Below are 13539 nucleotides of genomic sequence, written 5' to 3' on the forward strand. Positions count from 1 at the left end.
AGGAATTCAGCAAAGCCATTGAACACCATTTTTTTTAAAGGATATATTAAAGCTTAATTTAAATCTATTTTATTTATAAAATGTGTTACCAGGAAGTAATTCACTGAGAGTTACCTCTTGTTTTCAAGCATGTCCTGGGCACAGAGTTATGATGACAAATACATGGTTACAAATATATGGTTACATTAAGTGAACAGGGTTATACATTATATACAAGACATTGCATGCACAGAGAGATAATATATATTATAGGCGTATGTAACAGTTACAGACCAGGTTAAAGTGTGAGACAGCCTTAGTTTTGAAAGAACTTAGACTGGTGGCGGCTGTGAGAGTCTCCGGTAGATGTTCCAGTTGTGGGGTGCACGGTGAGAGAAGAAGGAACGGCCGGATACTTTGCTGAACCTTTTGGAGTCAGATCTCAGATGATAAGTGCTGCAGGTGGTAGGGGTGAGGAGCTTGTTCAAGTAGCTGGGTAGCTTGCCCAGAAAGTATTTGAAGGCAAGACAGGAAAGGTGAACTTTGCGCCTAGACTCAAGTGATGACCAATCTAGTTCTTGGAGCATTTCGCAGCGATGTGTGCTGTAGTTACATTGGAGGAGCATTTATGTTAGAAGTTCTGAAGAAAGAGATCCGTCCTTACACTGAGCTCGTTACAAGTGGAAGTTAATTCTCATACTCCGGCAGGCAGGGCTGCATACTCTCATTTCTTTGTTTACGTTTAACCTATTAGGGGCATTTAGGGATAAAACTTAATAGAAAAAATATATTTCAAGATGAAAAATCTAGAAAAATATACTCCACAATAAAATGGACCAATAAAGCTAATCAAATAATAGAGTACACCATCATCAAACCACACACAAAAAAGGTTTAATTGAAGCATTTTTAATGATGTAACTATTTGCTGCTATCCGAGAATATGGAAGTTTGATACAAACATACACGGACATAGAAAGGGCCATTAAATGCAGTTGGTGCTGATTTAAATGAAGGGGGAAAAAAACGAAATTAGGGATATCACAGAGGCCTCATCTTACCGTGTTTTTAAATCCCCTCCTTATAGGGCCACCTGGTACTAAAGGGTCACTTGGATCAGGAGGGCGCCCTGGCTCACCGGGGTCTCCTGGGTTTTCTGGACTGAAAGGTGATAAAGGCGACTCAGGAATTTCAGGCTCGGGTCAGCTCGGCTCACCTGGACAAAAGGTATTTCATTCTGTCAGCCTGAGGGCCACCATGGGTAAGGCTGTAAAGGGAGCTAGTGCCGATCAGGCACCTAATGCTGGAAACTCCCATTCAAGTAAATGGGAGTTACCGTGTGTTAGTGCCCGGTCAGCACAAAAGCACTTAAGACCAGAGGTGGGCAACTCCAGTCCTCAAGGGCCACCAACAAGATCAGGGTTTCAGGATATCCCTTCTTCAGCACAGGTGGCTCAATCAGTGGTTCAGTCGAAGAAATCCAGAAACATCCAGAAAACCTCCCCACTGCAAAACTGGGGGAGAACAGTCCCAAAAACCGCATGAACATGTCTCCAAAGATAGGAATCCTATTAACAGCTGCAGGAGGGCTAGATCTGGGGCCCTGCTTTGCACTGGGTTGTGCTCCAGTTTTGGAGCTGGGGATGCGTTGCTAAATAACTCTCATTATGTTTTGTATGAAGATGGTGACCTGCATTGCCTTTACTACATGGCTTTATGCAGCATGCTGCTTCTTGATGCAAAAGTCTATAAGGAAAGGTGAAGAACTCCCGATAGATTATGGGTGGTGTTTGCCAAAGTCTGCCTGCTGCAAATCTTATGCTAATTCAACAGCCGCAGAATTATCAAAGGAAGGAAACTATTTGAAACCAATGAGATATCTTGAGTTGAGTTAGACACCAGTATTCCTCCAGCTTGGCAATGATACTTTAAGTGTGTAGGTCGGGTTGCCAGGTGTCCGGTATTGAACCGGACTATCCTCTACTTGGAAGCGGTCCAGTGAAAAACTAGAGGTGATACTGGACATGTATGTGTCCAGTATTACCTCTCTAGCCATAGTGACCTGACCGGCTTGGGGGGGAGGGGGGCGGGATTCCCCCGAGCAGAGAGAGTGCAGAGTTGTTGCTAGGGGGCTGGGCAGCTTCCTCCTTCCTGATTGGCTGCATTACCCAGCAGCACCCAATCAGGAGGAGGTGTCAGGAGCCTGGAGGTGGGGCCAAGGAGAGGAGGGAACCGCATGGAGCAGATAGAATTGAGAGGGAGGGGTGTGTGTGTTTGTGTCAAGCGCATCGCACCTTTCACTATTGTGTCCAGTATTTTTGGAGAAGCCACGTGGTAACCTAATGTGTGGGGCATTTATACAAATGTATCATATTTGTCCCTTTAGGGTGAGCCTGGGCAAGGTGGGTATCCAGGCAACCCTGGCACTAAAGGGGGACCAGGAAACCCGGGTCTGCCCGGATTACCAGGAGTTCCGGGCACTAAAGGAGATGCGGGGCGTCCAGGATTCGCAGGTAAAACCCAGCCTGTTCTGGTTTTAAATACGATTCAGCCACTTTGTGGCATTCACATGAATTATTATACACACTTTTAAGATTGGTGGATATTATAATGCAGACACTGCTGGGTAACGTGGTGTATAATATATGATCTATGTCATGTGATAATGTGTTGGACTCTTCCAGTGCTGGTATTTATGTCTCTGGATGAGATGTCATTTTGTGTATGTGTATGTGTGTGTGTGTGTGTGTGTGTGTGTGTGTGTGTGTGTGTGTGTGTGTGTGTGTGTGTGTGTGTGTGTGTGTGTGTGTGTGTGTGTGTGTGTGTGTGTATATATATATGCACACAGAGGAGAAGCTAGGTATTTTTGCACCCGAGGCAAGTTCCAACAACTGCACGGATATGATATATTGCTACAAATCACTTATACCTGCTGGAGTATTATTTTTGTGATGTACCTATGTACTCCCAGAGACAGAAGTATAGCTTGAAAAGTACTTTGTAAGTATTTTGAGCTGTGGGATAAATGGCAGGGGAGGTGTTGTGTGAGTCAATCTCTTCCCTGCATATTGTGCCATTTTACACTTCTTGCCTTGAACTGCAGAAGAACTGGGACGGATTTGGTGCTGTTCTCACTATCTTAATGGTTGTGATTTTTTTTTTTAGGCACCCCAGGTCTTCCTGGGTCAAAGGGGGATGAGGGCCCCCCAGGAAATGCTGGGTCCCCCGGCTCTCCGGGGTCACGGGGTAAGAATAAGCATTATATTCCCCGTGTTACATGTATCCTTTCCACGTCTCTATATAAAACATATCTGTGATCTTCCTTCTGGTCTGGTTGTCGGCGATACATTGTAACTGTGGCTGCAGGTTGCAAACTACAAACTGTGCTTTTATGACAGACAGAGGGTTGATTAGAGATGGGAAAACCAGTCCCGATCCGTTTCCCGGATTTTTCCGAATCCGCCTTCCAAAATATGTCCCGCGGTGTAAAATCCGCCAACCGTTGCTGCAGTTTCAATCCGTGCGGAAGAATCCAAAACCGCCATTGGATACAATGCGCTGACGGGTTTTAAAGATCGCAGAATCCGCGGATTGAATTGTTGCTGTTAAAAAAAAAATAATAATAATCCACAAAAGGCGAATCGCCATTTTTGAGACTGATCCGCTGAAATCCGCGGACCAAAGGAACCGGACGATCTGCAGCGGATCCAAATCCTCCCAAAAAATGTGCCCATCTCCAGGGGTGATATAATCGCTATATATCATTTACTGCGCAGATCAGAATATATTCCCATATAACATACAATGCACAGATCAGAATATATTCCCATATAACATACAATGCACAGATCAGAATATATTCCCATATAACATACAATGCACAGATCAGAATATAATCCCATATAACATACAATGCACAGATCAGAATATATTCCCATATAACATACAATGCACAGATCAGAATATATTCCCATATAACATACAATGCACAGATCAGAATATATTCCCATATAACATACAATGCACAGATCAGAATATATTCCCATATAACATACAATGCACAGATCAGAATATATTCCCATACAATGCAGTTGGTATGAAAGTCGCCGTCTGCATTACTGTCCTGGATTATAGTGTGCATGTATAGCTCTGTTTTTGGTGTTAGTATATAATGCTGTCTTGTACAAAAACGCACTTTTGTGGATGTATTTACCTACGTTTGTGGTTTCCGCAGGAGATGGAGGTCGCCCCGGGTCGCCAGGATCTCCTGGCGAGAAAGGTCAGCCAGGACAGGATGGGATCCCTGGACCCGCTGGGCTGAAGGGAGAATCCGGTTCGTCACCGTTTGATGCTTTTGCTTTGCGTAACTGGCTTTTGTTCCTCTGCTTTCTCGCCTGCCACTTTATACAGCTAAAAAAGGCTGTTCTCTGTTCCAGGTTTGCCGGGGTTTGGCTCCCCGGGGCTGCCGGGACTTCAAGGCGTTCCAGGTAACACGTCCCGCTTATTCAATAAACTGAGTAATGAATTGAGGGACAGGCGATCTGATTGAGGGCATTGGATAGTTAAGATGCAGGAGAAATTGACCAATACAAAACAGTGCTGATAAATACTACACATAACAAAACGTTATCACACTGCTAGCTCTATTGCTGAGCACAGTACTGTACTTAGTAGAATAATGCAGACACTGAGGCTGTGTCAAAGCTCGAGTGCCAGATTTCCATTTAGATAAAGTGACTTGCCCGGGATATACATATCATAGTTACATAGTAGATGAGGTTGAAAAAAGACATGCGTCCATGAAGTTCAACCTATGCTAAATGTAGACGACAGATACTTTATCCTATATCCGTACTTACAGTATATTGATCCAGAGGAAGCCAAACACAAAACCCCAGTTTCATATCATCCAATGATATCTCATAAGGGGAAAAGAATTCCTTCCTGACTCCAAGAATTGGCAATCGGATTACTCCCTGGCTCAACATCCTTCCCATGTTACTTATTTGGTATATCCCTGTATACCTTTCCTTTCTAAAAAGATGTCCAACCTTTTTCTATTACGCTTTAAATGTTTGTTGCTTATGATCGAGGCATTAGTGATAACATTAATGGGGGTTGTTATGGCAATGTTAGCAGAGGCAAAATATCTCTGAATATGTTAAGTTAAAGCAGCAGTCCGAGCTTTTCCCCTTTAATATGCGCATCAATACAATTCACACAATGATAAGTAATTAGTTCAATTGGTTGCTCGATCAGTGAAGATTCGACTCAGGGGTTCACTAAATGGCTGCCAGTGCAGCAGAAGAGGTCCAAAGATGCAAAGTTCTGTGGGGAAGATCATGTGACCAAGCAGTCACTAGATACAATTGCTGCACTGCCAGAGAGAGGGCAGGGCTCAAAAAGGGGTGTGCCAGAGCCTGTTTCAGAAGAGGAAGGGGATGTGACTTTGTAAATGGTTGCTATTGAATCAAAAAATACTTGTTACGTTATAATACATTAAAAATGTCATTCAGAGTTGTTTAAATAAAATGCTACAAGTATTTTCTCATAGTACAGAACTGATCTATTAAAACAACATGTAGGATATTGCTGGGTCTGCAGCCTTAAGAACATCTTTTGAAACAATTGGAAATGAATGGGGTCTTAACCCCATGGAAAGGGATGTTTCTCTGAAATAAGCCTAGGAGACCAAGTTACAAAACAAAATACCAAAGTATCCTAGGAAGTTATTTTAAAAGTGGAAAATGTTTCGTTTGCGTACGTTTTCTAGGTGCCAAGGGCGATGCAGGATTTCCTGGGTCCCCCGGAAATTCCGGCTTTCCCGGATCCAAAGGAGAACAAGGCTTTCCAGGACTTCCAGGTCTACAAGGGTCACAAGGACAACCCGGACCACCGGGACCCCGCCTGGAGGGTCCCAAAGGAAACGCCGGGCCTGTGGGTCCTCCTGGAAGATCAGGTAACAAAATAACTATAAGGGGGTCACCTCAATCCTTATTTTGCTGCCAGCTTGTTAGCCTCTGAGCATCATAGTCCGGCCATTTACCCATCCCATCATCTTTGTGAATAATATAAAATGAAGCGGTCCCATTTAAGCTCGCTGATGGATACAGACGCGCTGATTTTCTGGGAGTCTCACTGATTTGGAGTCAATCTGACTCATTTTGTACATACAATATCTGAATGAAGTCTCGCTACGGAAGTAGTATTATGCTTTATTATATATTGCAAACTCCGGGTATCTCCTCTTTTTCATCACATTTCTATTCTTCCCGGGTTTATATGTTGCATATAAACCTTTTTTAAATGCGTGCCAAAAAAAAAATACGTATTCCCTGTTAATGAGTTTTAAATTGATTGAAATTGGGCAAAGTACCACTTTTGTTTTTAAGCCACTTCAACCACTGATGAAATCTGATCATTTGTTTAGTGCCCTAAAGTTGCACAAGTTAAAAACGGTATTTTCTGTAATGAAAGGCTAATCGCTGGCAGCAAAAGGCAGAGCACTTGAATGTTACGATCTCAGCATGACATCACTGAAATGAGCTAGTGTGCACTTAAACTCCGCATCATCACCGCCTGCGTTATCACCGCCTGCGTTAGCCGAGCTCCTGTCATGGTCTCACTGTTAGTGACAATAGTGGGCACGCGTCAACAAAAATCAATGGCTTCTACACTGTGAAATCCAATCCGGGGGGCACTGATGCATGAGCAAATTTGGACGCTGGTATCTTGGTGTGAGCGCGTGTCTGCACTGATTCATCAGAATTCCACTGAACGTTTCACCTGCTGTTCCATGTCTGTGTGTGGGACCTGCTCACATTTTTGTAATTCACTGCATTCAGGGAGAATATTACTGAGCACAGTGCTGGTTATTTCACCTGTTATTAGCACTTCCCGTACATTCATTTTTCTGTATGGCATCACTCCACTTTTTTATATATATATATATATATATATTTATATATATACAAATAAAGCATTTTTTAATATTGCATTTGCTTAGCCCCAGTTTCTGCAATGCAATGTTCCGCGTTTTTTCCAAGTTTGGATCCTTTCTATATTTCATATAGCACTTTTCACCCGATGGGACGTAAAGCGCTCCACAGTTACATTATAGCGCACAGTATGCAGTATTTCTACCGTCGCAGTCCCTGCCCGCAGAGCTTACAATCTATGTTTTTGGTACCTGAGGCACAGGGACATCAAGTGACTTCCCTGTCGATGCACACTCCTAATACTAGCGCTGGTGTGCAGAGTGAATGAATTCTGCGCTCTAAATAGAACAGTTGATAATTCAAATCCTCCAGGTAAGCTATACTTGTGTGGTCTTACTACTGCTTGTCCACATGGGGTTAATAAGCACTAACCCAGAGGTGAGCGATGGTATTGCAAGCCTTATACTAATATATGGCTAAAAGATTTCTAGATATTCTGTATCAGCGTGTTGTATATGTGCTACTGCAGCACTGAAGTCTGAGACAGAATGGGGAGCGGGTGCCTCCCTGTTAGGTAAGTGGTCTGACGTCATCACCCGACGCGCGTTTCGTTCTGGACTCAGAACTTCTTCGGAAATATCCCAATAGTTCTAATACTGAACCACTTACCTAACAGGGAGGCACCCGCTCCCCATTCTGTCTCAGACTTCAGTGCTGCAGTCGCACTTATACAACACGTTGATACAGAATATCTATAAATCTTTTTTGCTATGTTAGTATAAGGCTTGCAATACCATCGCTCACCTCTGGGTTAGTGCTTATTAACCCCATGGTGACAAGTGTAGCTTACCTGGAGGATTTGAATGATTACCTCCTCTATTGTGAGCGCAGAATTCATTCACTCTGCACACCAGCGCTAGTATTAGGTTTTAAACAATGTTTGTGTTTCTTTCTATGTTTAATAAAGCGTATTTATTTTTTCCATATTAGTAGAGGCGTGTGCATCGGCCGGGATCTTTCCTCTTCCATGCTTTGCATATGTACCCTTCCCTGATAGCACCCCTCTAGGAAGTAATTACAAACAGGGGGCCTCTCTCTGTTGTGTGCAGATAAAGCGACTTACCAAAGGTCACAGGGAGCTGACAGCGGGCATTGGGCTCCCCTGATTCACACGCAGTGTACTGATTGCAGTCAGTGTCTTTACTCACTGAGCCACTTACAGTACATGCTGAGAAAACAGCTTAGACTGAAAGAAAGAAACAGGAAAGCACCACGTTTCTGTATTTCATACCTAGGGAGATGCTTATCTAATGGGGATCTCAGGAAAAGGAGTCTTATTTACAGTGAAATAATTCAATGACATTTACTGCAGTTACATGGGGCATTTCCTCCCTGTTGCACCAGCCGGGGCAGTAATGGGGGGGGGGGGGTGGTGGAAGCAACACACAATCCTGTTGCGTTCAATGTCATTATTTCTTTTTTATAAACATGTTGATAACCTATAGCCCCAGTTTTGCTACCAAAGGCTTCAGTACATGATCAGTAGTGCCGGGGTTAAATGAGAAATGACTAGTGCAGCTCTGCTCAGCTGTACTCTCCCTGCAAGCCTCGTGTCTGCTGCATGCGTTGCTCACAATAAACCGTTGGCTGTGTTGACTTGTGCATGTGCTAATGTGAATAAACCAAACTATTATCCGTGCTCCATGAAAGTCAGCGTTCCACTTCTCTGTTCCACATAGTAACAAAGTGCTGCACACACACGCTGTGACATTGCAGCATCACGTATGGGGGTGATTAAAAGACGCCAATGTGCTGGGGAAATGACTGCATTTAGAGAGCGCCCCCATTTCTATTGCTGCTGTTACACATTGCAAAGCAGTAGCGTAATTATATACATATATACACATCCATTCTTAGCATTGTATATTGAAGTGAATGCTATTTACATTCGTTTCCCATAGCACCGGTAATAGTTTGGTTTCATACATGTGTTTAGGGGTCACTGAAAATGGAATGTAACCAGGGGGTGGGGGAGGGGTTTGGGGGGGGCTTGTTTATTGATGTTTCTAACCATCTCGATATTTCCCCCCTTCGTCTAACGATGCAATTTGGAATATGGAAATGGATTGTTGAATTGTGATATCCCCCCTCCCCCAGGCCCTACAGGTCAGCCCGTAACTCGTAGATAATTGCACGTCTGTTAATATGCTGGGGGATGATGGGATATTTTCTAGCATACCGTTTTAGTACGGTATGCTGTAGTATGCCAAGTTATTTCGCAATTGGGTCGACACAACCCCATGTCTTAATGCCATTTCGATTCTAAGCCTTATACAGTTTTGTTTCAGAGGTATGCATAGAACCGCGCCTGCGATGAAAGCGTATCGGTGCGTTTCTGGCGCCTTGCGCTGCCGGGTGGCATCCACCAGCAGGAAGGGGAATGAATATGATGGTATTGGAATGCAGTGCTGCGTAGAGACGCAGAGGGTTCCCATTCATGCCACCTACTCCTGTCAACTGTCAGGGAACGTACTGTGTGTTCCAGTTGGAATTGTAGGTCATGCTGCAAAATATCAGCTTTGCTCTGAGAAATGTTACTGTGTCATGGTGATCCCTTCTCAGAGTGCTTGGGTTCCAGCAAATTGCTATAATTAATGGATTTATAAGGCACACTTTCATCGCATAAAGTACAGTACGTGATTTACTCGGTGGAACACTCGAAAGCTATTTAGTCTTCAGACCACTGAAAGAGACATAATTATTCACCTGTAACCAGCGCACAGCCGGCTCAGACTGTGAGAGGGCTGTGCCAGCGTGGAAATATTCACATGCATTTTCCCTAACGCCTCCCACAGTAGAGTGAAAATCACAGCAAAACAAAAATTACCATTTTGAAGAGATTGTTTCAGATCTTTCTCGCCTGTGCTTATAATATCCAAGTACTGGTATGACAGGTTTGACAAATGAACCTCTTAGAGGCAGTGAAGGAGTTAGGTTACCAGCAGTTAGTCTCCACATCAGATGAGAAGAGCTGTTGGTAACAGCAGAGCACCTGATGTGTGAAACGAATGTTTCTAAATGGTTTTAAGGAAATGACTTGGCATACACAGTTGTATTAAATGCAACCCTATTGTGTCATTAGAGCCTAACGGCTATATTCACTGAAGTGCTATAGAATGGCCATTAACAAGTGATAATGGTTGTAACACTTTATTGATTGTAACCAATAGTGATCTATGTGTAAAGCACATTGTAAGAACACTGCAGTGATTATGCGATTAGCTTTCCTTTGGTGCTTCCTTACCAAATGCACACCATATTTTCATAAAGTGCTTCTTCCGCAAAACTAGGATAACACTGATATAGAAATAATTACTCGCTGCAAAAACTATTGGCATTTTTGTGTGACAAATCAGTAACTGGCCCTGGGATATACTTCTTGCAGAAATCTTATTTTAATGTCATATAACTGAAATTGGATCTTAGTAAATAGACCCGTGGCATCTAACAGAATAGTATATCCCTAATGAAAATCAACCGTATTTAGCAGCATTAAGTTTAAAAACAAACCGACTATCTGCTGTTGGAACAGAGACCAGCTGGAATTGATATAATCGCATGCTGGTTTCATTGTATCCACTAATGTGCTGGTCACTTCTGTTTAACGGAAGTGTTAACATAAAAGATATCAGTGTTCCTTTATATCAGGGGCGGCCAACTCCAGTCCTCAAGGGCTACCAACAGGTCAGGTTTTCAGGTGGTTCAATCAGCTCCAGCACAGGTGGCTCAATGAGTGACTCAGTCTTCGACGGTCTTCCCTCTCCCCCCCCCCCCAGCGCCAAATGGATTAATAGTACTATCAAAATGGATCTGGCGGTTTTGTGTTCAGCAATAGACGACATTCCCCCAGGACTCTCAATTCATTTGCTCATGAAATAAGTTTACCGCTCAGACAATCTAATTGTAAACCAAGCTCACGCTGTGTCAGTGAATGGCGTGTGATGTACCAGAGCATGAATCAGGCCTTAATGCAGGGGTTCTCCGGTCCTCAAGACCCCCCAACAGGTCAGGTATTCAAGATATCCCTGCTTCAACACAGGTTAAGCCACCTGTGCTGAAGCAGGGACTGATTGCGCCACATGTGCTGATGCAGGGACTGATTGAGCCACCTGTGCTGATGCAGGGACTAATTGAGCCACGTGCTCAAGCAGGGATATCGTGAAATCCTGACCTGTTGATGGGTCTTGAGAACTGGAGTTGAGTCCCCCTACCTCAATAAATTACGCATGTGTCAACCTTTACCATTCTGAAATGTATTTTATTTATTATTACCATAATAACCCTTTTCATTTAAAAAAAAACCCGGCATATTCTCTGCCTGCTGTAAATTGAAGCCGTTGTGTATGTGTATTTTACATACGTGTTAAACAACGACAATTATGCTGTTGTCTGCATCTTTTTGGTGACGTCTTTACTTTGCAATGTATATTAATCAGTGATCTTGTTTTGTGCTGTGGGGTGTGACCTTTCTAACAACGATCTTTGGGCAATGGTGATCTCCTCCCAGGTCCTCAAGGTTAGACCCGAACTCGCCGTCTTGTTTCGTTGCATGCGTATGTTTATGGGATATGGCGTTTCTGTCTGTGTGTGTGTGCGTGTGTTTGTGTGTGTCCGTGTGTGGTGGAAGGTGCCATCGAAGCTTTACTGCCATCTGAACACTGTGGTCGCCAGTTAAATTGAAGAGGGAACTGACCAAGCCGGCTACAGAAAATAAGCTTATCACACTGAGAAGGAGCACAGAGACGAGAGAGGTGGGGTGGGGTAGGGAGGACACACTCATCGCTGTAATACCAGCAATTTTAAGCAAGCCACACATTTTCTGCCCCCTCACCACAGAATGAGTTTACTATATTTTGGGGTGAAACGCGCCGGACACTGGCTTAACCCTTTTGCGCCCAGAGAGGTCCTGAATGTGGCATCTGGCAGCCCAAAGGTTAATTTACCGGTGTTCTGTTCTCGTGCCCTCACCTTCTCTCGGAGTAGGAATTTGGGGAAGCAGAGAGGTCACCAGGTGAATCAACAGAAATGTTTCATTCTTTTCAACCTGGGGTGTATGTATGTGTGTGTGTGTGTATATATTATATATACACACACACACACACTTTGGCTAACCCTGCCCACTGTCTCATAGTAATGATGATAACAAATCATGATAGTGAAAGAAATGCTAACCAAAATGTTTCTGGTTCCAAATATGGCAATGCGGGTGCCACACTGTGCCAGTTAAAGCAGTATTTAAAGTTCTCCGACCTTAAATACTTTATCCGTAGCTACAGTATCCCATGTGTATCCCGGGATTCAGCATAGTCATGTATTGCTGTTTGCTCCGTCACTGCAATGTTTAATGGCTGAGCAGTTCCTCCTATTATATACTACAAGACCTATGGAACGGCCAGGATGCACCCTGACAAAAATGTCATTAATGTGTTAAAGAAAGTTGGTGGGAAAAGATAGAAAGCAGATTGCAATGTTAAGAAAAGACAGATTCATTGGCGATGCTGTGTCACATAAAACACGATTACTTTACAAATGTCTTCAGCACCCGTAAAGAATGCACAAAAATACAGAGAAAAAGGTTTTTACTTCAATCTAGATAAACGATGGGCAATTCCATTCCTTAAGGGCCACCAACAGGTCAGGTTTTCAGGATATCCCGGTTTCAGCGCAGTGGCTTCGATTGAGCCACCTGCGCTGAAGCAGGGATATTCTGGAAACCTGAACTGCCCACCTCTTATCTAGATAGCTCACTCAAGTTTCTATTTATTACATGTAGCTACACACTCTTATAATAGATCATTTAAAAGGGCACTCACTCATAGGGGTAAATGCAGATCAAGGTGGATTATTATGGTAAAACCCCAAGAACTGCATTATGTATTTTATTTATTTGTTATGGTAAAGCCTGATCTCACATTCAGATAAACGCCCACCACTGTTCATGAACTGTTAAATGACATTATTTTTCTTATCAGCAGCCCCCTCCTTATTATGCAATTACGCCTGCTGTAATGTGGATGCTTTTAAGGACTTTTCCCCATGGGATTTCACTCTCAATAAACATTTAGGGACAAGTTGAGCATTTACTTAATATTTTACCCCAGAGCAGTTCTTTTCTAGTTCCAGAAACGATGGGATTCACCTCACTCACACCTCACTCACACCACACTCATGCCTCACTCATACCACACCCACACTCACTCCTCACTCACACCACACTCACTCCTCACACTTCACTCACACCTCACTCCTCACTTACACCATACTCACGCCTCACTCATACCACACTAACGCCTCACTCACAACACACTCACACCTCACTCACACCACACTAACACCTCACTCACTCCACACTCCCACCACACTCATGCCTCACTCACACTTCACTCACCATCTCACTCACACCTCATTCACACTTAAGAAATGTCAGAAGTTCCCTGACCCCAGTTCACTTTTCTCTTCGAAGTCCGATGGGATCTATGTAACAAGGAAAAACTGGTGTAATTCTGGGACAAACAGACAAGCAATATTTTTTATTGCTTTGAACTGGGCTTTTCCTTTCTGC

The 13539-nt window shown here is 43.5% G+C and overlaps 1 protein-coding gene across 1 annotated transcript in view; it reads left to right on the forward strand.

Moving 5' to 3' along the window:
- Positions 1 to 13539, forward strand: part of COL4A5 (collagen type IV alpha 5 chain) — a 122288-nt gene that overhangs the window by 95371 nt on the left and 13378 nt on the right. The window contains exons 36-41 of the mRNA XM_075573450.1: positions 1067 to 1206; positions 2366 to 2492; positions 3145 to 3225; positions 4214 to 4312; positions 4416 to 4466; positions 5753 to 5938. Coding sequence (XP_075429565.1) covers positions 1067 to 1206; positions 2366 to 2492; positions 3145 to 3225; positions 4214 to 4312; positions 4416 to 4466; positions 5753 to 5938 — 684 coding nt within the window. The remainder of the gene's footprint in view (positions 1 to 1066; positions 1207 to 2365; positions 2493 to 3144; positions 3226 to 4213; positions 4313 to 4415; positions 4467 to 5752; positions 5939 to 13539) is intronic.

The sequence above is a fragment of the Ascaphus truei genome, chromosome 16 (assembly GCF_040206685.1).
Source record: "Ascaphus truei isolate aAscTru1 chromosome 16, aAscTru1.hap1, whole genome shotgun sequence".
Taxonomy (NCBI): domain Eukaryota; kingdom Metazoa; phylum Chordata; class Amphibia; order Anura; family Ascaphidae; genus Ascaphus; species Ascaphus truei.